General features: G+C 47.6%; 1 protein-coding gene across 1 annotated transcript in view; it reads left to right on the top strand.

Annotated features, from left to right (window-relative positions):
* The first annotated feature begins 540 nt into the window (after positions 1-540).
* LOC137555554 (fatty acid-binding protein, liver-like) overlaps positions 541-26,827 on the top strand; it is a 44,268-nt gene continuing 17,981 nt past the window's right edge. The window contains exons 1-2 of the mRNA XM_068271580.1: positions 541-607; positions 20,204-20,376. Coding sequence (XP_068127681.1) covers positions 541-607; positions 20,204-20,376 — 240 coding nt within the window. The remainder of the gene's footprint in view (positions 608-20,203; positions 20,377-26,827) is intronic.

Raw genomic sequence — 26,827 nt, 5'->3', positions numbered from 1 at the left:
CAGTCTGCTCCTCCAGTATGGCGCTGCTCCAGTATGGTGATGCTTCAGTATGGTGCTGCTCCAGTATTGTGCTCCTCCAGTATGGGGCTTCACCAGTATGGTGCTCCTCCAATATGGGTCTCCTACAGTATGGTGCTCTTCCGATATGGGGCTTCTCCAGTATTGTGCTCCTCCAGTATGGTCCTCCTCAAATATGGTACTTCTACAATATTGTGTTCTCCCAATATAATGGTCCTGCAGTACGGTGCTCCTCCATTATGGTGGTCTTACAGTATAGGGCTTCTCCAGTATAGTGCTTCTCCAATATGGTGGTCGGCCTTCCAATATGGTATTTTCCCATTATGCATGAATCGAATAAAATATATGCACGACCTAGATTTTTGTTCACATGACCAATAACTAATATACTATAAAGCAGATAATGATATTGACATCACCTCACCTCTGATAATAAAATGTATACAAGCAAGGATGGCTCTGGAACTTATTCTCTAGGTGACTCTCTCAGCAGAAGCAGATCAGCATCACCATCTTCACACAATGGCCTTCACCGGAACTTATGAGCTGCAGTCCCATGAGAACTTTGAGGCCTTCATGATAGCCATGGGTAAGAAGGAATCTTTATTTCCTGCTGTTTAAATTATTACTGTTTTAAATACAATTGATTAGGCTGCAGGAGAAGAAAGCACCATAGGAAACAAGTGTATGTAAATAGATGTTAAACTAAACGTGGCCATACATCAGGCTTGGTGGCAGATCCACCCTCTGATTCGATTATTATAAGTGATTTTGATGAAATCGGTGCCACCAAGTGCATGACCGTGCCATCGTGGTTGGCCGGGTGCTCAGCAGGAAAGGCGAGTGATATCAAAATGAGTGGCAAACCCCCTCACACGCTGCCCTCCTAACAGTCAATGCACCCCCCAGTGCCCAGTGCACTACACATTACCTGTCCCCAGCCACCGCTAGCTCCAGGCTGGTTCCGGGCGCTATCCTCCATCCATACACAGAGCATACAAAGTGCCGTACTCTGATTGGCCAGTTACTCTTCTATCAAAAGTTGTGATGACCTTTGGAGCACTAGTTCCATCTACAAATATAGGGTAGTTATTGGAATTGGAGCAGTTAATTTTAGCACTATTGATTAATGTATTTAAATGTGAAGCTTTATGGCCACAGAAGAAGGGTAAAAAGTTGTAGCGTGTGAGGAGTATTGGTAGTGGGTGGGGAAGAGTGACAGGTAGTGGATATCAAATAGTGACATGTAGTGGGTGACAAGTAGTGACAGATAGTGGTTGATGATTAGCATGTTTGGAGGTCTTGGTGTGTTTGTTAGAAATCCGTTTTTTTAGAGAGCTGCAGCCAGTAAATCACAGGTATTGAACTGCAGTCCTTGAGGGCCATATCCATGCAAATTTTTGGATTGACTGAGGAAAAGAGAAATGTGGTCTACTTTAACCATGCCTTTCCTGATTCAATTAATTTGAACTGTACCAAAAATGTATGAGCAAGGCCCTTGAGGACTTGAGTTCAACATCCCTGCCGTAAATGCAAACACAGCAGGCCACCTCGGAGTATTGGGTAGTCTTTGCCAAAGAATAGACTCTCTGGCTCCAGCCAGGATTCAAACCCTGGTCTCATACTATCTCAGCCAGAACATTACCCAGCCTCTGCTCCTTTGCAGTATGGACAGGGGTGGTGTTAGTCTATGGGTGTGAACAGTAAGGATGGTGTAACACTCTAGGGATGAGGACTGAGAGGAAGTTGTGAGTGACATCAAAAGCAGTCATCTTCCAGGTCCACAGCACGGAGTGAGTTTTTATTATGCAGTATGTATAGGGATATGGATCTGTATATCAAGGGTGCGCCTCCTTCCCTGGGGGCGGATTTCAGTGTTTGCCATAGGCGCTGTTTTCCCTAGATACGCCCCTTAGTCTATAGAAGCACTCGGCCCGTTCCCGTTCTGCACACTTGCGAGCTTCCTCTCTCACGTAGTCGCGCGAGCTCAGCACAGAGCCGCCATCTCCTGCGGCAGGAGATTCAAACGGAGGAGCCTGCGGGGGAACGAGGAGATTGGAAGGAGAGCGGGAAGGCTCTGATGGAGTCAGAACCTTCCCTCTCCTTAGGTACCCAGGGGCGTAACAATAGACCCTGCAAGGGATGCATCTGCATGAGAGGAATAGATTTTTTTCCCTGTCCTGAAAGACTGACAACTAAGGGCCTGGAAAGAAAAAGCTTGCTGCTCTCTGCACAACTTTTCTAATGTCAGCATTTGCTCAGTCACTGATAAGGAATCAAACAAAGTTTTGCAGATAAAGATTTGTAGATAGTCCCTATTCAGTATGCAGCAGGGTCTTGTGAACAGCGCCCTGCCCCCAGCCTCTCCACCCCTCCCCAATTGCTGTGAACTGTAGTGATGCTGGAGTCTTCAGAGCCCGTTTTGCTCCATCAGAGATGGACAGAGTGAGTGAAATAAGAAGCTGGCACTGGGAGAAAATGCATGCAGTGCTTCACTGCTGTCTGTAGCCAATGGAAGAACATTGGTTCTCAGTTTAGCTGTGCAGAAAGCGAGGGGGGAGGGGGCCTCATCCAAAGTTTCGCAGGGGGGCCCAGTGATTTCTAGTTACGCCCCTGTAGGTACCTGTTTTTTTTATTTGTAAAACCGCTTCAGGCACACTTCAATAAATTGGCAAATGAGATACTTCTCCAATGTATTGGAAAGTAAGAGAAAATGTTGTGCAGAGAGCAGACGTGGGCTTTAAATCTCCATAGAATGGATTACATACTGTATCTATTATCTCCTCTAACCATCAAAATAGCCAAACATGAACTCTGCTCCTTTAGTTGGGTCCCTTACTCTCCGATTGAGGATTAGCCTATTAGAATTTAAACACTTGTTCCAATATTTGCAAAGTGTGCAAAGTGCAGTCTATGGAATGCATGTCACTCTGTGACCATTGACTTATAAGTGACGTGTACATAGTATGGCAGAAAAAAAAACATCACCTCAGTTCAGTGATATTCAGCAATGGAAATGTAAAAAAAGTGTATTTGAAAAGACAAGAATTTGATAACTTTTGTTAAACTGAAAAGGAAATAAATTAAAACTAAATATTGTAGGGCTAACATTTATCTGCTTAGTTGCCAAGGTCAGTTATAATAGAATGTAAGTAAAAGGATGTTGCGGCTGTCAGGCAAGCAGTACTGTTCAGCTCCCCCCCCCCCCCCCCCCTAAAAATAGCAAATCGGTGCCACTGGGCGCCACACAAGCCAGAGGTCAGCTGGGGGGGGGGGGGGGGGTATTCTTTTTTTTAGAATATCAGTTTAAATAAATAAAAAGAAGGGATTAGGTTTAATTTTGACTTTAGTACATACAGTACATCACATAAAGGTGCCTGGAAATTTGGGCGCCCAGTGAAGCCTGTAGTAAAATATCGGTATTAAAGAGACTCCGTAACAAAAATTGCATCCTGTTTTTTATCATCCTACAAGTTCAAAAAGCTATTCTAATGTGCTCTGGCTTACTGCAGCACTTTATACTATCACCATCTCTGTAATAAATCAACTTATCTCTCTCTTGTCAGACTTGTCAGCCTGTGTCTGGAAGGCTGCCAAGTTCTTCAGTGTTGTGGTTCTGCTATGAACTCTTCCTTCCAGGCCCCTCTGTGCACACTGCCTGTGTGTTATTTAGATTAGAGCAGCTTCTCTCTTCTCTCTTATCTTTTACAAGCTGGATAAATCCTCCTCTGAGCTGGCTGGGCTTTCACATACTGAGGAATTACATACAGGAAGAGCTGTCTGCACTCTGCAGGAAGAAACAGCCTGACACTTCAGTGGAAGATAGCTGCAGGGGGAAAGAAACACACAAATGATCTCTTGAGATTAAAAAGGAAGGGTGTATACAGCCTGCTTATGTATGGATGTATTTTCTATGTGTGGACATACTGTACATCAACCTACTTCCTGTTTTGGTGGCCATTTTGTTTGTTTATAAACAAACTTTTTAAAACTGTTTTTAACCACTTTTAATGTGGCGAAATTGTGACAGAGGGTAATAGGAGATGTCCCCTAACGCACTGGTATGTTTACTTTTGTGCGATTTTAACAATACAGATTCTCTCAAAATACCGATATTGTACTATAAAAGTCGAAAATATCGGTATTGAATACCAATGTTTCACTATGGTCAAGCCTAACCCTACTCTCACACAGAACCCTCCCCCCGACTCCTAACCCTTAACCCTCCCCCCACCGCATTAACAAGCTACCTAATGCCTAATCCTTAAATCCCCCCCACTCTCTCAGCGCTCAAGGCGGTCGCATGGATTGCATGCCCCTAGAAACGGGGCTGATTAGGCATATCAGTGGAAAGCTTAGTGGTATACTAGTAGGAAGGTTAATGTTAGGTGCCGCATAAGAGGGTAGCGGGCAGGAAGGGGGTAACCCTCGCCCACAGCTTCTCCATGCCTTGGCACGTTGAACATTAGTAGCATGGGCTTTTGGGCTTATGAAAGCTCAGTCTGGGCAGGAGGAGGAGGAGGTTACTAGCCAGAGATTTCAGAGGCAGAGGGGAGGAGGGAGGAGGAGAAGGGAGTGAAGTTTTTACAGGCTAAGGGCTGGAGATGCAGAGCAGCTTGCCTGTGTGTAATGTGACAAATAGAGTTGGGCCGAACCTCCGATTTTAGGTTCGCAATAGACTTCAATGGGGATGCGAACTTTGAAAAAAAAATAATTATGCTGGCCACAAAAGTGATGGAAAAGATGTTTCAAGAGGTCTAACACCTGGAGGGGGGCATGGCGGAGTGGGATACACGCCAAAAGTCCCCGGGAAAAATCTGGATTTGACGCAAAGCAGCGTTTTAAGGGCAGAAATCACATTGAATGCTAAATGACAGGCCTAAAGTGCTTTAAAACATCTTGCATGTGTATACATCAATCAGGTAGTGTAATTAAGGTACTGCTTCACACTGACACACCAAACTCACCGTGTAACGCACCGCAAACAGCTGTTTGTACTAGTGACGGCCGTGCTGGACTGGTGCGCACCATGGCGAGAGTGCAGGTTTTGGTGGCTTTACAGCCCATATGGTCGGCCTGGCTGATGTAGCTGAATGACAGAACAGTGACTGTCCAGCTGATCAAATTTGGTCTGACCACAATGAAGCAACGACCTTATTATCTTTTGTGTGCCCCCCGAGACACTCATCTAGGCGCCGGTCATTGCTTCATTGTGATACGCAAGCCCCTTCACCACGGCAAGGTAATGATCACGAAGGGGAATGGGCGCATGTACATGCCTTTTCTTTTGTTGTTGCAGCTGCCCTCAGTGCAGCCAGAAAAATTAGGCAGTCATGTACACGCACCATAAAAATTATTACAGCGGCCGCTGCTAGCAGCGGCCTAAAAAATTCAGCAATCCGCCTGGAGTCCCGGACCCTGTTGGTGGTGGCGGAGAAGGTAGTGAAGCGGCCTGCAGGCAGACATGCTGTGTGGAGGGACTGGGAGCGACTTAGTCTTTTTGGGGCAGGCCAGGCAGCCAGTCACACGGCGTGCAGGCAGAGATGCTTTGTGTGCGGGGACTGACTTAGTCTTGGGGCGGGCAGCAGCCCTCCGGGATCCATGCCTCATTCATTTTGATAAAGGTGAGGTACTTAACACTTTTGTGACTTAGGCGACTTCTCTTCTCTGTGACAATGCCTCCAGCTGCGCTGAAGGTCCTTTCTGAGAGGACGCTTGCGGCAGGTCAGGAGAGAAGTTGGATGGCAAATTGGGACAGCTCTGGCCACAGGTCAAGCCTGCGCACCCAGTAGTTCAAGGGTTCCTCATCGCTGTTCACAGCAGTGTCTACATCCACACTTAAGGCCAGGTAGTCGGCTACCTGCCGGTCGAGGCGTTGGTGGAGGGTGGATCCGGAAGGGCTACGGCGAGGCGTTGGACTAAAGAACGTCCGCATGTCCGACATCACCATGAGATCGCTGGAGCGTCCTGTCTTTGACTGCGTGGACACGGGAGGAGGATTAGTGGCAGTGGTACCTTGCTGGCGTTGTGCTGTCACATCACCCTTAAAGGCATTGTAAAGCATAGTTGACAGCTGGTTCTGCATGTGCTGCATCCTTTCCACCTTCCGGTGAGTTGGTAACAGGTCCGCCACTTTGTGCCTGTACCGAGGGTCTAGTAGTGTGGCCACCCAGTACAGCTCATTCCCCTTGAGGTTTTTTATACGGGGGTCCCTCAACAGGCAGGACAGCATAAAAGACGACATCTGCACAAAGTCGGATCCAGTACCCTCCATCTCCTCTTGCTCTTCCTCAGTGACGTCAGGTAAGTCAACCTCCTCCCCCCAGCCGCGAACAATACCACGGGAAGGTTGAGCAGCACAAGCCCCCTGCGACACCTGCTGCGGTTGTTCTCCTGCCGCTGTCCCCTCCTCCTCCTCCTCCTCCTCCCCCAAAGAAACACCTTGCTCATCATCCTCTGAGTCTGACTCGTCTTCTGCACACGACCTCTCTTCTTCCTCCTCCTCCCCCCTCTGTGCTGCCGCAGGTGTTGAGGAAACAGCTGGGTCTGATGAAAATTGGTCCCATGCCTGTTCCTGCCGTAACGGTTCCTGGTCACGCTCATTCGCAGCTTCATCCGCCACTCTACGCACAGCACGCTCCAAGAAGTACGCGTAGGGAATTAAGTCGCTGATGGTGCCCTCACTGCGGCTCACCAGGTTGGTCACCTCCTCAAACGGCCGCATGAGCCTGCATGCATTTTTCATCAGTGTCCAGTTGTCGGGCCAGAACATCCCCATCTTCCCAGACTGTTTCGTTCTACTCCAGTTGTAGAGGTACTGGGTGACGGCTTTCTTCTGTTCTAGCAGGCGGGAGAACATGAGCAGGGTCGAGTTCCAGCGAGTGGGGCTATCGCAAATGAGGCGTCTCACCGGCATGTTGTTTTTACGCTGAATTTCTGCAAATCGTGCCATGGCTGTGTAAGAGCGCCTCAAATGCCCACAGAACTTCCTGGCCTGCTTCAGGACATCCGCTAAGCCAGGGTACTTTGCCACAAATCTTTGAACCACTAGATTCATGACATGTGCCATGCAGGGTATGTGTGTCAGCTTCCCCATATGCAAAGCGGCAAGCAGATTGCTGCCGTTGTCGCACACCACGTTGCCTATCTCCAGGTGGTGCGGGGTCAGCCACTCATCCACCTGTTTCTTAAGAGCAGCCAGGAGAGCTGCTCCAGTGTGACTCTCCGCTTTGAGACAAGCCATGTCTAAGATGGCGTGACACCGTCGTACCTGGCATGCAGCATAGGCCCTGCGGAGCTGGGGCTGTGTAGCTGGAGAGGAGAACTGCCACTCAGCCAAGGAGGAGGAGGAGGACAGCGAAGAGCATGTAGCAGGAGGAGAGGAGGTGGCAGGAGGCCTGCCTGCAAGCCGTGGAGGTGTCACAATTTGGTCCGCCGCTTTCTGCTTGCCATCGTTCACCACCAGGTTCACCCAATGGGCTGTGTAGGTAATGTAGCGGCCCTGCCCGTGCTTGGCAGACCAGCCATCCGTGGTCAGGTGTACCCTTGACCCAACGCTCTTCGCAAGAGATGACACCACTTGCCTCTCAACTTCACGGTGCAGTTGGGGTATGGCCTTACTCGAAAAATAAGTGCGGCCTGGCATCTTCCACTGCGGTGTTCCGATGGCCACAAATTTACGGAAGGCCTCAGAGTCCACCAGCCGGTATGGTAACAGCTGGCGAGCTAACAGTTCCGCCACGCCAGCTGTCAGACGCCGGGCAAGGGGGTGACTGGCCAAAAGTGGCTTCTTCCGCTCAAACATTTCCTTCACGGACACCTGACTGCTGCTGTGGGCAGAGGAGCAGGAACCGCTCAAGGGCAGAGGCGGAGTGGAGGAGGGTGCCTGTGAAGGTGCAAGGGAGAAAGCGGCAGAAGCAGATGATGCACCTGAAGGAGGAAGAGGAGAAGGAGGGTGACTTTTCTTTTGTGTGCTGCTGCTGCTTTTGCTCAGGTGGCCATCCCATTGCTGTTTGTGCCTTTTCTCCAGGTGCCTTCGTAAGGCACTTGTCCCTACGTGAGTGTTGGCCTTTCCACGGCTCAATTTTTGTTGGCAGAGCGAACAGATGGCTTTGGTCCGATCTGAGGCACACACATTAAAAAATTTCCACACCGCTGAGCCACCCTGGGATGTGGGCACTATGGGGACCTCAGCAGCTGATGCTGAAGGGCAAGTTGGCTGGCTGTACATAGGTGGCGATACATGGTGCCGGACTCTGCCACCAGCTGTTTCTGACGAAGAGCTGCCCCAGCTTCTTTCAGCAACTTCTCTCCTCCTACTACTCTCTGACTCCCCCTCTGAACTGTCCCCCTCTTCATCTCCTCTATTGGGAACATACAGAGGATCCCTATTACCGTCATCATCGTAGTCATCCTGCCCAGCTTCGCTTGCCTCAGACAAATCCAAACTTGCACCATCAGTAGGTCCTTCATCCTCCTGACACGTTACATCCATAGTGTTGCCGCGTAACTCAGACATATTAGCTGGTGAAAATTCATCTGGCTGTAACAACAATGGCTGTGCATCAGTGATTTCAACACTAAATAATTCTTGCGAAGTGTCAAATGCAGCGGAAGTGGTGCTAGTAGTAGCGCTGGTGGCTGAGCAAGATGAGGTGTTCTGTGTCGCTAAATACTCAACCACGTCCTGACAATCTTGGGAGGTGATGGGACGTGCCTTCTTCCGAGCACTGTACTGTGGGCCAGGTCCACACGAAATTACATTTACACGACCTCGCGCAGACCTGCCGGGTGGCCTTCCTCTGCCTCTGCCACTACCTCTTCCTCTTCCTCTACCTGTTTTGTCCATATTGGGTATGCACGGAGTGGTATATCACACTGCGTGCACTCACGTAGGTAGGTGGGTTCACTTAACTGCACAGGTATGCGCACTGATGCGGTGGGTTCACTGAACAGAACAGGTATACAGTGGCGGGTTCACAGAACAGGTATGCAGTGGCAGGATCACTGAACACAATAGGTATGCAGTGGCGTGTTCACTAAACAGGTATACAGTGGCGGGTCCACTGAACAGAACAGGTATACAGTGGCGGGTTCACAGAACAGGTATACAGTGGCGTGTCCACTGAACAGAACAGGTATACAGTGGCGGGTCCACTGAACAGAACAGGTATACAGTGGCGGGTCCACTGAACAGAACAGGTATACAGTGGCGGGTCCACTGAACAGAACAGGTATACAGTGGCGGGTTCACAGAACAGGTATACAGTGGCGGGTCCACTGAACAGAACAGGTATACAATGGCGGGTTCACAGAACAGGTATGCAGTGGCAGGATCACTGAACACAATAGGTATGCAGTGGCGTGTTCACTAAACAGGTATACAGTGGCGGGTCCACTGAACAGAACAGGTATACAGTGGCGGGTCCACTGAACAGAACAGGTATACAGTGGCGGGTCCACTGAACAGAACAGGTATACAGTGGCGGGTCCACTGAACAGAACAGGTATACAGTGGCGGGTCCACTGAACAGAACAGGTATACAGTGGCGGGTCCACAGAACAGGTATGCAGTGGCAGGATCACTGAACACAATAGGTATGCAGTGGCGTGTTCACTAAACAGGTATACAGTGGCGGGTCCACTGAACAGAACAGGTATACAGTGGCGGGTCCACTGAACAGAACAGGTATACAGTGGCGGGTCCACAGAACAGGTATGCAGTGGCAGGATCACTGAACACAATAGGTATGCAGTGGCGTGTTCACTAAACAGGTATACAGTGGCGGGTCCACTGAACAGAACAGGTATACAGTGGCGGGTTCACAGAACAGGTATACAGTGGCGGGTCCACTGAACAGAACAGGTATACAGTGGCGGGTCCACTGAACAGAACAGGTATACAGTGGCGGGTCCACTGAACAGAACAGGTATACAGTGGCGGGTCCACAGAACAGGTATGCAGTGGCAGGATCACTGAACACAATAGGTATGCAGTGGCGTGTTCACTAAACAGGTATACAGTGGCGGGTCCACTGAACAGAACAGGTATACAGTGGCGGGTTCACAGAACAGGTATACAGTGGCGGGTCCACTGAACAGAACAGGTATACAGTGGCGGGTCCACTGAACAGAACAGGTATACAGTGGCGGGTCCACTGAACAGAACAGGTATACAGTGGCGGGTCCACAGAACAGGTATGCAGTGGCAGGATCACTGAACACAATAGGTATGCAGTGGCGTGTTCACTAAACAGGTATACAGTGGCGGGTCCACTGAACAGAACAGGTATACAGTGGCGGGTCCACAGAACAGGTATGCAGTGGCAGGATCACTGAACACAATAGGTATGCAGTGGCGTGTTCACTAAACAGGTATACAGTGGCGGGTCCACTGAACAGAACAGGTATACAGTGGCGGGTTCACTGAACAGGTATACAGTGGTGGGTCCACTGAACAGAACAGGTATACAGTGGCGGGTTCACAGAACAGGTATGCAGTGGCAGGTTCACTGAACACAACAGGTATGCAGTGGCAGGTTCACTGAACACAACAGGTATGCAGTGGCGGGTTCACTGAACAGGTATACAGTGGCGGGTCCACTGAACAGAACAGGTATACAGTGGCGGGTCCACTGAACAGAACAGGTATACAGTGGCGGGTCCACTGAACAGAACAGGTATACAGTGGCGGGTCCACTGAACAGAACAGGTATACAGTGGCGGGTTCACAGAACAGGTATACAGTGGCGGGTCCACTGAACAGAACAGGTATACAGTGGCGGGTTCACAGAACAGGTATGCAGTGGCAGGATCACTGAACAGGTATGCAGTGGCAGGATCACTGAACAGGTATGGAGTGGCAGGATCACAGTACAGGTATGCAGTGGGCTGAGGGCTCACTGAACAGAACAGGTATGCAGTGGCAGGATCACTGAACAGGTATGGAGTGGCAGGATCACAGTACAGGTATGCAGTGGGCTGAGGGCTCACTGAACAGAGCAGGTATGCAGTGGCAGGATCACTGAACAGGTATGCAGTGGCAGGATCACTGAACAGGTATGCAGTGGCAGGATCACAGTACAGGTATGCAGTGGGCTGAGGGCTCACTGAACAGAACAGGTATGCAGTGGCAGGATCACTGAACAGGTATGGAGTGGCAGGATCACAGTACAGGTATGCAGTGGGCTGAGGGCTCACTGAACAGAACAGGTATGCAGTGGCAGGATCACTGAACAGGTATGCAGTGGCAGGATCACTGAACAGGTATGCAGTGGCAGGATCACAGTACAGGTATGCAGTGGGCTGAGGGCTCACTGAACAGAACAGGTATGCAGCCAGGAAGAAGTTAAGCCTAACTAATCTTTCCCTATATGAGAGACTGCAGCAGCTCGCCCTACTCTCACTAATGCAGGCACACGAGTGGCCGTAATGGCCGCCGCTGCCTGCCTTATATAAGGGGAGGTGGGGCTCCAGGGGCTAGTGTAGCCTAATTGGCTACACTGGGCCTGCTGACTGTGATGTAGAGGGTCAAAGTTGACCCTCAGTGCATTATGGGGCGAACCGAACTTCTTCCGCAAAAGGTTCGCGTGCGGTACCCGCACGCGAACCACCTACGTTCGCGCGAACCACGTTCGCCGGCGAACCGTTCGGCCCAACTCTAGTGACAAACAGAAGATGTCCGCCCTCATTGTATCACAGGAATAAATAATCATAAACTGTTGAAGCTGTTTGCAGCTAGATATGCTGTGTAAACTTTAGATAAGATACAGTGGTGTTAAAAACTATTTGCCCCCTTCCTGATTTCTTATTCTTTTGCATGTTTGTCACACTTAAATGTTTCTGCTCATCAAAAACCGTTAACTATTAGTCAACGATGACATAATTGAACACAAAATGCAGTTTTAAATGATGTTTTTATTATTTAGTGAGAAAAAAAACTCAAACCCTACATGGCCCTGTGTGAAAAAGAAATTGCCCCCTGAACTTAATAACTGGTTGGGCCGCGTACGTTAAAAAGGGGCGATGGGAAAAAAGGGCGCCGGGTTTTTAACGATAAACATGGATTACGTTTAAAAATGTATTTCGTTTAAAAGTAATGTTTTTAAACGTTATAAATCATTAAATAATGTGTATTAAATCGGCAATTGTAAAAACGTTAATCTTTCGTTTAAATAATGAAACGCATAATAACGTTTAAAAAAAAAATTACTAAGTAACCCTCCCTGTACCTACCCCTAACCCCTAGACCCCCCTGTTGATGCCTAAACCTAAGACCCCCCCTGTTGGTGCCTAAGTAACCCTCCCTGTACCTACCCCTAACCCCTAGACCCCCCTGTTAGTGCCTAAACCTAAGACCCCCCTGTTGGTGCCTAAACCTAAGACCCCCCTGTTAGTGCCTAAACCTAAGACCCCCCTGTTGGTGCCTAAACCTAAGACCCCCCTGTTGGTGCCTAAACCTAAGACCCCCTGTTGGTGCCTAAACCTAAGACCCCCCTGTTGGTGCCTAAACCTAAGACCCCCTGTTGGTGCCTAAACCTAAGACCCCCCTGTTGGTGCCTAAACCTAAGACCCCCCTGTTGGTGCCTAAACCTAAGACCCCGCTGTTATTTTTTTCGTTTAAAAATAATGTTTAAAAAAAAAAAGTAATGTTTTTCGTTTAAAAATAATGTTTGGAAAAATATTGTACTGGTTTTCGTTTAAAAATAATATTTAAACATGTATAAATCATTAAATAATGTGTAATCATGAGAAACAGTAATAAAACATTAAGTCTCCGGGCGCCGCTTTTAAAACGTTAGTTTTCTCCGGCGCCCTTTTTTCCTACCGGGCGCCCATTAAACGATATTTATTATAGAAGTGAATGGCGGCGCCCGATTTGTCCACTAGCCTCAGGCGCCCGAATTTACTGTTTCCGGTTGGGCCACCCTTAGCAGCAATAACTGCAATCAAGCATTTGCGATAACTCGCAACGAGTCTTTTACAGCTCTCTGGAGGAATTTTGGCCCGCTCATCTTTGCAGAATTGTTGTAATTCAGCTTTATTTGAGGGTTTTCTAGCATGAACCGCCTTTTTAAGGTCATGCCACAACATCTCAATAGGATTCAGGTCAGGACTTTGACTAGGCCTCTCCAAAGTCTTCATTTTGTTTTTCTTCAGCCATTCAGAGGTGAATTTGCTGGTGTGTTTTGGGTCATTGTCCTGCTGCAGCACCCAAGATCGCTTCAGCTTGAGTTGACGAACAGATGGCCGGACATTCTCCTTCAGGATTTTTTGGCAGACAGTAGAATTCATGGTTCCATCTATCACAGCATGCCTTCCAGGTCCTGAAGCAGCAAAACAACCCCAGACCATCACATTACCACCACCATATTTTACTGTTGGTATGATGTTCTTCTGCTGAAATGCTGTGTTACTTCTACGCCAGATGTAACGGGACACGCACCTTCCAAAAAGTTCAACTTTTGTCTCGTCGGTCCACAAGGTATTTTCCCAAAAGTCTTGGCAATCATTGAGATGTTTTTTTTAGCAAAATTGAGACGAGTCTTAATGTTCTTTTTGCTTAAAAGTGGTTTGCGCCTTGGATATCTTCCACGCAGGCCGTTTTTGCCCAGTCTCTTTCTTATGGTGGAGTCGTGAACACTGACCTTAATTGAGGCAAGTGAGGCCTGCAGTTCTTTAGATGTTGTCCTGGGGTCTTCTGTGGCCTCTCGGATGAGTTTTCTCTGCGCTCTTGGGGTAATTTTGGTCAGCCAGCCACTCCTGGGAAGGTTCATCACTGTTCCATGTGTTTGCCATTTGTGGATAATGGCTCTCACTGTGGTTTGCTGGAGTCCCAAAGCTTTAGAAATGGCTTTATAACCTTTACCAGACTGATAGATTTCAATTACAGTACTTTTGTTCTTATTTGTCCCTGAATTTCTTTGGATCTTGGCATGATGTCTGGCTTTTGAGGTGCTTTTGGTCTACTTCTCTGTGTCAGATAGCTCCTATTTAACCACTTGAGGACCTAGGGCTTTCTACCCCTTAAGGACCGGCCACTTTTTTTCCATTCAGACCACTGCAGCTTTCACGGTTTATTGCTCGCTCATACAACCTACCACCTAAATGAATTTTGGCTCCTTTTCTTGTCACTAATAAAGCTTTCTTTTGGTGCTATTTGATTGCTCCTGCGATTTTTACTTTTTATTATATTCATCAAAAAAGACATGAATTTTGGCAAAAAATGATTTTTTTAACTTTCTGTGCTGACATTTTTCAAATAAAGTAAAATTTTTGTATACATGCAGTGCGAAAAATGTGGACAAACATGTTTTTGATTAAAAAAAACCCCATTCAGTGTATATTTATTGGTTTGGGTAAAAGTTATAGCGTTTACAAACTATGGTGCAAAAAGTGAATTTTCTCATTTTCAAGCATCTATGACTTTTCTGACCCCCTGTCATGTTTCATGAGGGGCTAGAATTCCAGGATAGTATAAATACCCCCCAAATTACCCCATTTTGGAAAGAAGACATCCCAAAGTATTCACTGAGAGGCATAGTGAGTTCATAGAAGATATTATTTTTTGTCACAAGTAAGCGGAAAATGACACTTTGTGAGAAAAAAAAAAAAAAAAGTTTCCATTTCTTCTAACTTGCGACAAAAAAAAATGAAATCTGCCACGGACTCACCATGCCCCTCTCTGAATACCTTGAAGGGTCTACTTTCCAAAATGGGGTCATTTGTGGGGTGTGTTTACTGTCCTGACATTTTGGGGGGTGCTAAATTGTAAGCACCCCTGTAAAGCCTAAAGGTGCTCATTGGACTTTGGACCCCTTAGCGCAGTTAGGCTGCAAAAAAGTGCCACACATGTGGTATTGCCGTACTGAGGACCTAGGGCTTTCTACCCCTTAAGGACCGGCCACTTTTTTTCCATTCAGACCACTGCAGCTTTCACGGTTTATTGCTCGCTCATACAACCTACCACCTAAATGAATTTTGGCTCCTTTTCTTGTCACTAATAAAGCTTTCTTTTGGTGCTATTTGATTGCTCCTGCGAGAAGACACCACAAGGTATTCCGTTAGTAGTATGGCGAGTTCATAGAAGATTTTATTTTTTGTCACAAGTTAGTGAAAAATGACACTTTGTGAAAAAAAAAACAATAAAAATCAATTTCCGCTAACTTTTGACAAAAAATAAAATCTTCTATGAACTCGTCATACACCTAACAGAATACCTTGGGGTGTCTTTTTTTCTAAAATGGGGTCACTTGTGGGGTTCCTATACCGCCCTGGCATTTTACAGGCCCAAAACCGTGAGTAGTCTGGAAACCAAATGTCTCAAAATGACTGTTCAGGGGTATAAGCATCTGCAAATTTTGATGACAGGTGGTCTATGAGGGGGCGAATTTTGTGGAACCGGTCATAAGCAGGGTGGCCTTTTAGATGACAGGTTGTATTGGGCCTGATCTGATGGATAGGAGTGCTAGGGGGGTGACAGGAGGTGATTGATGGGTGTCTCAGGGGGTGGTTAGAGGGGAAAATAGATGCAATTAATGCACTGGGGAGGTGATCGGAAGGGGGTCTGAGGGGGATCTGAGGGTTTGGCCGAGTGATCAGGAGCCCACACGGGGCAAATTGGGGCCTGATCTGATGGGTAGGTGTGCTAGGGGGTGACAGGAGGTGATTGATGGGTGTCTCAAGGTGTGATTAGAGGGGGGAATAGATGCAAGCAATGCACTGGCGAGGTGATCAGGGCTGGGGTCTGAGGGCATTCTGAGGGTGTGGGCGGGTGATTGAGTGCCCTAGGGCCAGATAGGGGTCTAATCTGATAGGTAGCAGTGACAGGGGGTGATTGATGGGTAATTAGTGGGTGTTTAGGGTAGAGAACAGATGTAAACACTGCACTTGGTAGGTGATCGGACGTCGAAACTGCGGGCGATCTATTGGTGTGGGTGGGTGATCAGATTGCCCGCAAGGGGCAGGTTAGGGGCTGATTGATGGGTGGCAGTGACAGCGGGTGATTGATGGGCGGCAGTGACAGGGGGTGATTGATGGGTGATTGATAGGTGATTGACAGGTAATCAGTGGGTTATTACAGGGGAGAACAGATGTAAATATTTCACTGGCGAATTTATAAGGCGGGTCTGAGGGCAATCTGAGCGTGTAGGCGGGCGATTGGGTGCCTGCAAGGGGCAGATTAGGGTCTGATCTGATGGGTAACAGTGACAGGTGGTGATAGAGGGTGATTGATGGGTGATTGATGGGTAATTAGTGGGTGTTTAGAGGAGAGAATAGATGGAAACACTGCGCTTGGGTGGTGAACTGATGTCGGATCTGCGGGCGATCTATTGGTGTGGGTGGGTGATCAGTTTGCCCGCAAGGGGCAGGTTAGGGGCTGATTGTTGGGTGGCAGTGACAGGGGGTGATTGATGGGTGATAGGTGATTGGCAGGTGATTGACAGGTGATCAGTGGGTTATTACAGGGAAGGCCAGATGTAATTAATGCACTGGCGAATTTATAAGGGGGGGGGGGGTCTGAGGGCAATCTGAGCGTGTGGGCGGGTGATTGGGTGCCCGCAAGGGGCAGATTAGGGTCTGATCTGATAGGTAACAGTGACGGTTGGTGATAGGGGGTAATTGATGGGTGATTGATGGGTAATTAGTGGGTGTTTAGAGAAGATAACAGATGTAAACAATACATTTGGGAGGTAATCTGACGGCGGGTTTGCGGGCGATCTAATGGTGTGGGTGGGTGATCAGATTGCCCGCAAGGGGCAGGTTAGGGGCTGATTGATGGGTGGCAGTGACAGGGGGTGACAGGGGGTGATTGATGGGTGATAGGTGATTGGCAGGTGATTGACAGGTGATCAGTGGGTTATTACAGGGAAGAACAGATGTAATTAATGCACTGGTGAATTGATAAGGGGGGGTCAGAGGGCAATCTGAGCGTGTGGGCGGGTGATTGGGTGCCCGCAAGGGGCAGATTAGGGTCTGATCTGATAGGTAAAAGTGACAGGTGGTGATAGGGGGTGATTGATGGGTGATTGATGGGTAATTAGTGGGTGTTTAGAGGAGAGAATAGATGTAAACAATGGATTTGGGAGGTGATCTGATGTCGGATCTGCGGGCGATCTATTGGTGTGGGGGGGTGATCAGATTGCCCGCAAGGGGCAGGTTAGGGGCTGATTGATGGGTGGCAGTGACAGGGGGTGATTGACGGGTGATTGACGGGTGATTGACAGGTGATGGACAGGTGATTGACAGGTGATCAGGGGGGATAGATGCATACAGTACATGGGGGGGGGGGTTGGGGGGGGGGGTCTGGGGAGAATCTGAGGGGTGGGGGGGGGATCAGGAGGGAGCGGGGGGCAGGGGGGGGGATAAAAAAAATAGCGTTGACAGATAGTGACAGGGAGTGATTGATGGGTGATTAGGGGGGTGATTGGGTGCAAACAGGGGTCTGGGGGGTGGGCAGGGGGGGGTCTGATGGGTGCTGTGGGCGATCTGGGGCAGGGGGGGGGGAAATCAGTGTGCTTGGTGCAGACTAGGGTGGCTGCAGCCTGCCCTGGTGGTCCCTCGGACATTGGGACCACCAGGGCAGGAGGCAACCTGTATAATACACTTTGTAAACATTACAAAGTGTATTATACACTTTGTATGCGGCGATCGTCGGGTTAACATCCCGCCGGCGCTTCCGTATGGCCGGCGGGATGTTGTGGCGGGTGAGCGGCGCCAGGCGGAGGCGGAGGATCGCGTCACGGATGACGCGATCGCTCCGCCCATGCCCATACAAGGACCGCCGCCAATTGTCAATACGGCGGTCCTTGCGGCGCCCACTTCCCGGCCGCCAATTGTATATACGGCGGTCTGGAAGTGGTTAAGTGATTTCTTGATTCAAACAGGTGTGGCAGTAATCAGGCCTGGGGGTGACTACAGAAATTGAACTCAGGTGTAATAAACCACCTTTAAGTTATTTTTTAACAAGGGGGGGCAATCACTTTTTCATACAGGGCCATGTAGATTTGGAGTTTTTTTCTCACTAAATAATAAAAAACCATCATTTAAAACTGCATTTTGTGTTCAATTATGTTATCTTTGACTAATAGTTAACGGTTTTTGATGAGCAGAAACATTTAAGTGTGACAAACATGCAAAAGAATAAAAAATCAGGAAGGGGGCAAATAGTTTTTCACACCACTGTATATACTGTAGACAAGTTATGTGTCCTAGTTAGTTTTTCATCTCGAATCCGCTTTAAAGGCATTCAAGTTAAAAACAGATAGAAATAATTGCTGCGTCACAATTAATTTATAACATGAGATGTCTCTGCGGAGAGCAGAAGCTTCATATGTTTGGTGTAAAATTGAATTCACAATAGGGTTAAAGTATCATTGATTCAGCATTCAGCATCATAAAGGTATAGATTAGGACTTTTTTTTTTTGCACCATTTTTACATCCTGGAGATGTCTAATTATGTGAGATTAGCTACCGGTTATTCAGAGAATCTTAAGTGGGCGGGGATGACTCACCTCTTCCACGTTCCAGCATGCGTTCCACTGTCCTCACTTCCTGCAATGCCGTCCACTTACAATACAGTGGGTGGCATTGCAGGAAGTGACGATAGTGGAACGGACGCTGGAACGCGGAGGAGGTGAGTCATCCCCGCCCGCTGCCTCTTGCTAATAGCGGCGGCGGCTGCTGCTGAGCTTAAGCTGGAGGGGGAGCGCAGACGGGGGACCCAGGTGAGGGAGGGGTGGTTCCGACCCCCCTTCCCGCCACTGTGCCCAATACCCCCTTCCTGCCCGCTACCCTCTTATGCGGCACCTAACATTAACCTTCCTACTAGTATACCACTAAGCTTTCCACTGATATGCCTAATCAGCCCCGTTTCTAGGGGCATGCAATCCTTGCGACACCCTTAAACGCTAAGAGAGTGGGGGGGGGGAGCTGTGGTGGAGGGGAAGCCACTGCTTTGGGGAGGGCGGCCCCACTTCTCCCTCCCTTTCTCTCCCCCGGGGCTGCCCTCCAACTCACCCCGCTTCCTGCTCCAAGCGCTGCTCACTTGCCACTTATCTCCTCTGCATAGCCGCTGATACACACTCTACTTCCTGCTAATCAGAGTGTGTATCAGCGGCTATGCAAAGGACATTAGCGGCAAGTGAGCAGAGATTGGAATGGGAAGCGAGGTGAGTTACTCTTATCAGGTTTCCCTGCGCTTACTCTGCAGTGGAGGAGGGGAGCACAGAGGGCAGCCCAGGGGGAGAGGAAGGGAGGGAGAAGTGGGGCCGCCCTCCCCAAAAATCGCGGCTCCCCCTCCTTTATGGGGGGCACCTACCTATCTAACCTATACTGGAGGCTCCTACCATTCTAGCCTATACTGGGGGGCACCTACCTATCTAACTTATACTGGTGGCAACTACTGGCTACCTATATTGGAGGCACCTACCTAGCTAACCTATACTGGGGGCACCTACCTATCTAAGCTATACTGGGGGCACTACCTATCTAACTTATAATGTGGGCACCTACCTGTCTAACCTATACTGGGGGAACCTACCTAGCTAGCTAACCTATACTGGGGGGCACCTACCTATCTAACTTATACTGGTGGCAACTACTGGCTACCTATATTGGAGGCACCTACCTAGCTAACCTATACTGGGGGCACCTACCTATCTAAGCTATACTGGGGGCACTACCTATCTAACCTATAATGTGGGCACCTACCTGTCTAACCTATACTAGGGGAACCTACCTAGCTAACCTATTCTGGGGGCCCTACCTAGCTGACCTATACTGGGGGCAACAATACTGGCTACCTATATTGGAGGCACCTGCTTAGCTAACCTATACTGGGGCACCTATCTATCTAACCTATACTGGAGGTACCTACCTATCTAACCTATCCTGGAGGCATCTACCTATCTTAGCTATACTGGGGGCACTACTGGCTACCTATACTGGGTGCAACTAGACCTGGCTAACCTATACTGCGTGCACCTATACCTGGCTCCACCGGGGAGGGGCGCAATCTATACACCCTCGCACTAAGTGCAATTTAGCTTAGAAACTGCCCTGGGAATAACTCAGTGTTTTTGACTGTCTTAGAGCTTTAGAGCTATAAACATTTGCACATCTTCCATAAGTGAAATTCTGTTTTGTTCAGATCTCACAAAGTATGCTGTATTTTATTGGTTGCAGGGGCCCCCAAGCTTATAGCCAAGAAGGCAAAAGATGCAAAGATTAAAACAAAAATTGTACAGGATGGCGATCACTTTGTGATCACGGTGAACATAGGCCCTAAGGTCCAACGCAACGAGTTCAATCTTGGTGAGGAGACTGAGCTGGTCACAATACGTGGTGAGAAAATAAAGGTAAGGTCACCAATGAGAAAACAGGTATAAACACAGCGCGCTGCAGCACACAAACAAGAAAAAAAGCAACAGAGGCTCTAAGGCTCGGTTCACACTGGCGTTAAAAAACGTTCCGTTCTCAGATCGGAACGGAACAGATCCTAATGGATGCAAATGGATCCAATGTTAACCTATGGATCCGTTCACATCCGTCCGTTCCAACGGATCCGTTCTGCACGATCTGCTGAATGGAAGTTTCCTGTAGCAATTTTTCCAGAGCGCTGAGTCCAGTGGAACGGAAACAGAAGCTGAAGCGCTGCATTGGGGGCAATGAGAGAATGGAAAGTTTCTTCACACTAGTGAAGAAATGGACCGTTCTAAATAGAAAAATACACTCTGGGGGGATGTGGGAAAATGGAACTGAAGCAGCAGAACAGAAAACGGAGTGGCAACAGAGTGAAAACGGATCCGACCGACCAGTGATCAGATTCCATTTTAAGGATCCGTTTGCCACTCCAACGCAAGTGTGAACTGGGCCTTTGTCCCGCTTTACAGTACTCAAGGTCTTCAACTGCACCAAAGTGTCCCCCATACAGTCAGTGAGTTCTACTCTAACCGTGCAAAAAAATGCTACAGTCTTCATATTGCTTTTTATGGGGTTTGATCTCCAATGCCCAAGAGTCAGAAAAATGGGAATAAAAATGAAATAAATTCACCTCACCTTTCAACTAGCTACTGACTGAGCTCTCTGGATGTATGCAGTCTGTTTCAGGGCTGGTTCACACAAAGGGCTTGATTCACAAAGTCGTGCTAACTGTTAGCGCGCTGGTGAAAAGCCCATTATCGTGCCTAAACTAAGTTTAGGCGTGATAAAATAAACTTGCGCGCAAAGTTTTCGTGTGCAACGCCATTAAATTCTATGCAACGTTTCGCGTGCAAAACTTTGCGCGTCAGTTTTTCCCTCAAAGCGGTGCTGACCTACTTAGTGCAATGCTTATCACGCCCAAAAGTCTTTAGGCGTGCTAACTAGGTTAGCACCGCTTTGTGAATCAAGCCCAAAGAGTGCTTTTAAAAGCACTAGTGTTTCAAAAAGCTCTTGGCTAATGTATTTGTATTGGCTAGTCCACACCAGAGTGATGTGATTTATTTTTTCCAAGAGCAAACGCAGGTCCTGCAGTATTTTGGAGGCAAAGCTTTTTTGCCAAAACTGTTCACTTCCAGGTCAAAGTGTACTTTCTTGTTTTGCCTCAAGAAATAAAAAATCGCTAAATGAAAATGCTCCAAAATCGCTAGGCCGAAGTACAAAATCACCAGGCATATGTCAGGAATCGCTCCTGCAAATCGCTACAAAAAAGCTAAGCACTTGCGATTATTACAAAATTTTTGGCGTGAACTAGCTCTAATTTATGCTAATTTATGGGCGTGGTTGTGCACGTTCACAGGGAATTATAATGAACTAGCTGATGGCCCGGCATTGCTTGTGTACGTATTTGGCTGGTGTTGGCTCTACCCACTTTTTCTAACCCAAACACACACTTACTCAATTACTAAATGACCAAGTTTGTGAGCTTTGCGGTCTTTGGCATCAATAATTTGCATTGAAATAAAATAAATCTGATTGGATGTGGCTCCACCCCTTTTCTAAATTTGAACCCCAATCACCCAATGGCCAACTGTACCAGGTACAGGTGATTAACTGTGCAAGAGGTTTGTGCCATTAACAGTGCAAGAATGGCATCAATTAAATATTCCCCTTAAAGATTAATAGGTGGATTTTGATTGGCTTTTGTAGGCTCCACCCACTTTTCTGAATATTAATCTCAGTCACCCAGTGACCAACTGTGCAAAGTATGAGAATCTGCCATTAATAGTGTAAGAATTGCTGCAGTTTACATTTTCTCAGTGAAATTTCAGTGAAATTTGTATTTGTCTCCGCCTACTGATGACCCGGCTTTGCCCGATTATGTATTTGGCTGGTGTTGGTGTTATGATCGCTTCTGCAGCGTTTTCTGCTGACTGCAGTGGTATTGCAAACCAAGCAGTTCTAATGTCATTACATGCATTTGCTTGCATAGTTTGGTTTGCACTTAAACTAGTTGCTGATTCCATCTGCAGTCGCTCTGAAGTTAATGACAGTTTAATATGCTTTTGTGTAAACAAACATTGTCTGCTGCAGTGGAGGGGCGGTCCCTTTCCTGCAGGCTGCATATCATTGTCTGCCTTTTCCTGCTATCAGCCTGTGATTAATTACCATTCACTTGTGTGGGAATCTGCAGGTCTGCTCCCATTGGATGACCTCAGTATAAAGAACTGCTTCCTGCAATGCCTCATGGGCTATCATAGTTTCAGACTCTATCTGTTACTCTGCTCGTGCCCCACCTCGTTCCTGGTCCGTGTGGACTGCGCTGACTCCTGCGAAGGGGTCAGCGAGTCCTCCTAGTTCTGCTCTTGTTCTAGAAGTTGCTACTTGCTTGTCTTGTGTCATATATTGGTTCATCGCCAATATATACGCATACTTGCGCATTTTGTTATTTTCCTTGTATTCGTGTTACGTTAATATATCAGTGTCGCTGATATATACGTACACGAACTGTTTATTTCCTGTGTTCAGTTTGTCAGTTTTCCAGCACGTTTTGGTAGTTTGCGCGTATCGTGAACACCCGTGCTGAGCTAGTTATCCTGTTCCTGGTCCTGTTTGTGGATTGCGTTCATCTCTGCGAAGAGATAACGAATCCTTCTGAATCCTGTTCCTGGTCCTGTTTGTGGATTGCGTTCATCTCTGCGAAGAGATAGCGAATCCTTCTGAGTCCTGTTCCCTGTGTTGCTTCAGTCTTAGTCGGAGTTCCTGCTTATGTCATATATCGGTTCATTGCCAATATATACATATGTTAGTCAGACGTTACGAATAGTTTCATTGATAGCTGTAATTGTAATACGCTAGGAAAACATACTTATTGTATATTTATCTGTGTTACGTTCATCTATCTCGATCCTGCTATTTCCTGTCTCTCCTGTCCTGTCTTTGTGAGGCACGCCATCGCCGCAACGCATTGGCTGCCTCATTCCAGTCTGTCTGGTTTTGGACGCTTGCTGTCGCTAAGTAATCGCTAGCTAGCAAGCGTTCATTCTGTCTACCTGTCCTGATCTCCTCAGTCCTGGTTTATGCGCTCAGCGCTACTTGCGCTGAGACGTTATTACGAAAGTGTTTGTGGCTGTTCAGATCTGCACCGGCTCTGTGCACCACAATCTCCTATTGGAGTCAGTCCTCTCCTCCACTAAACTGGGGATATCTTGATCCCTTGTGCTGGTGTGTGTACCTCCTTCACGTCAGCTTATGTGTTGTATGCTGACTGTGGAGATTACACCCCCAAGCTTAACAGTTGGTTGCGCCCACTTTTCCTAACCCTAACACACAATTACTCAATGACCAAGTTTGTGAGCTTTGCGGTCTTTGGCATCAATAACCTGCATTAAAATGAAACAAATCAGATAGGCTGTTTGGGGCTCCACCCCCTTTTATAAATTTAAACCCCAGTCAACCAATGATCAACTGTACCAGGTTTGAGGCTTGTGCCATTAACAGTGCAAGAATGGCAGCAATGAAATATTCCCCTTTAAAATCAATAGGTCATTTTTGATTGGCTTTTGTAGGCTCCACCCACTTTTCTGAATATTAATCCCAGTCACCCAGTAACCAACTGTGCAAAGTTTGAGAACCCTACAAATAACAGTTTAAGAATGGCTGCTGTTTACATTTTCCTAGTAAAATTTGTATTTGTCTCCGCCCACTTATGACCCAGCGTTGCCCGCTTATGTATTTGGCTGGTGTTGTTGGCTGTGCCCACTTTTCTAACCCTAACACACAATAAATCAATTACTCAATGACCAAGTTTGTGAGCTTTGCGGTGTTTGACATCAATAATTTGCATTGGAATGACACAAATCTGATTAGCTGTTTGTGGCTCCACCCCCTTTCTGAAATGGAACCCTAGTCACCCAATGATCAACTGTACCAGGTTTGAGGCTTGTGCCATTAACAGTGCAAGAATGGCAGTAATTACATATTCCCTTTGAAAATCAATAGGTGAATTTTGATTGGCTTTTATAGGCTTCACCCACTTTTCTGAATATTAATCCCAGTCACCCAGTAACCAACTGTGCAAAGTTTGAGAACCCTGCCATTAACAGTGTAAGAATGGCTGCAGTTTTTTTCCAGTAACATTTGTATTTGTCCCCGCCCCCTTTTTGGTTATGGGAATAAAACATATCCTATATGTTATTCCAGGTAGTGTACTATGTGTGTACCAAATTTCATTCAAATCCGTTCAGCCATTTTTGCGTGATCGAGTAACAAACATCCAAACATACAAACTTTCCCATTTATTATATTAGAAGGATAGGATTAGTAGGATAATGCAAAGGATAAGGTGAGTCACCATACTTGCCATATGGGGGGCACTTTGGCACAATCAGTGAGCTTGAGAACTGTAAAGTGGGACCAAGAGCCCCTGTTACTTTTTTCTTGTTTGTGTGCTGCAGCCCTGCGTGTTTATATATGTTTGTGTGGAGCTTGGGAGCTTCATAGCTGTGTGCATGCATTGCAATAAAATTGCATGGTTTGTGCTGTTTACCCCATTTGCATTATTTAAAAAGAAAACAGAGGCAGTGACTGGCTGAAAAGGCTCAAAAGTATATGGAAGGTTTCAGTGGCGTAGCTAAGAAGCTGTGGGCCCTGATGCAAGTTTTACAGTGGGGCCCCCCAAGCACTCTATACATAACAATTGATACGGCGCACCAAAACCTGCCAATGGCAACTACAGTGTCAGAGGAGCAAGAAGGGGATGGGGAACAGTTTGTTAATGATTACCACTATTCAAAGTATCTATAGAAGTGATTATTACCAGCACAGGACCAATAGAGAGCTAATACTGTAGTTGAGAGAGGGCCGTTTGTGGGCCCCTCTGGCCCCAGGGCCCCGATGCGGTCGCTACCTCTGCACCCCCTATTGCTACGCCCCTGGAAGGTTTCCCATAGAGCCTGATAAAATGAAACTAGTAGCTAAGTTACCTTTTCCTACCCTACCATAATACTAAAATGATATTGTTCAAAAACAGAAGTCAATGTGATGAGATGAAAGGGCATGCACAATAATCATTAACCTCCTGAGCATTACGCAGCTAAGGAGGTTTTGCAGCCGCAGAGTCCCCAGGATTCATCTGATAGATTGAATGGCTTACCCAGCCTGGTTCCAGCGATCGGCGCAGCCTCCCTGCACAGCTCTTCTCTATGGGGAGGATCGCACATGATGTCACTGACTGCGGCTGGATCGGGGGTGATCGGGGGGTGCTGGCCACCTATACTAACTAGCCTAGTGCTAGCTAAACTTTTGCAGCCATTTGATCTAATACATTAATCATGGGGGGCTCCTGAGGCTAGCGAGCAGTCCGACACACTGTCGTGCATACTGCTCAGGGGGTTAAGGAGTGCATAGCTATTGAATCCTTGTTAAACCCATATACAAGGGAGCTGTACTGCGATTATATAATAACAATTAAAATATGAGAATCGCAGACTTCTTCTTCTAACAATATTAAATGCTTTATTGCAGGGCTGGGCCGAGACAGAGGCGGGAGAGGCTCCAGCCTCAGGGCGTAGTGTAGGAGGGGACGCACAACTCACTCAGCTATCATTCCCCTATTGGGTTTGAAACAGAGAGACATAAGAAAAGAGTATACATGGCAGATAACTAGAGAATAAGGTGTTTGGGGGGGGGGGGGGGCTCTGGAGCGCCTCTTAGTCTAATAGCAATCAGTGTGTGACGGCTGGGGTGAAAGGGATGGGGGGGGGCGCACTTTGGTGCCTTGGGTGCTGGAGGACCTTGTCCCGCCTCTGCTTTATTGACACGAGTAGAAAAATCCCTACAAAAATTCCCCCATAAAAACAGATACACGGCAGCATCCAACGTGCCCCTTCGCTCTCTGTGCAGCAAACAATCACACCACACACACACCAATCAATTGGTCAATGTCACACTAATGTCTAAATGTCCTTGTCAGGACTTCAATTGCACAGGCGACCAAAGGAAAAATGACTGCTGCTGCATTTAAATAAGGCTCGCTTATGCTGCACAACAGTTCAATGCACCTCACAGGTAGTGAGAGCAATCACAAAGCCCAGTTTTACATGTTGCATATGAAGCTCTGCCTGCATGGGCTCTCACCACCTCTATTGATATTTCCCTAGATTCCAGCCAATGCTGCAGGTTATCTTCAGGCAGTGCACTGCTCTATGCATTCGGGTCCACGCTATCATATAGTAAGGACCTAGTGCTGTGCTGCACGCTGTATCATGCTATCCTGCGCAGGCTGAGAGTGATGCCGCTAACAGCACACACCGCTCTCCACCACTACTATCGCTTCCCTATCAAAGCTTCATCATTCTGCCGTTTGGTCGTCTGTGTAAGTGAAGTCCT

Source organism: Hyperolius riggenbachi, chromosome 1 (genome assembly GCF_040937935.1).
Source record: "Hyperolius riggenbachi isolate aHypRig1 chromosome 1, aHypRig1.pri, whole genome shotgun sequence".
In the NCBI taxonomy this organism is placed as follows: Eukaryota; Metazoa; Chordata; class Amphibia; order Anura; family Hyperoliidae; genus Hyperolius; species Hyperolius riggenbachi.
Note: the sequence above shows the minus strand (reverse complement) of the source record. Positions and strands in the feature narration are given on the sequence as shown.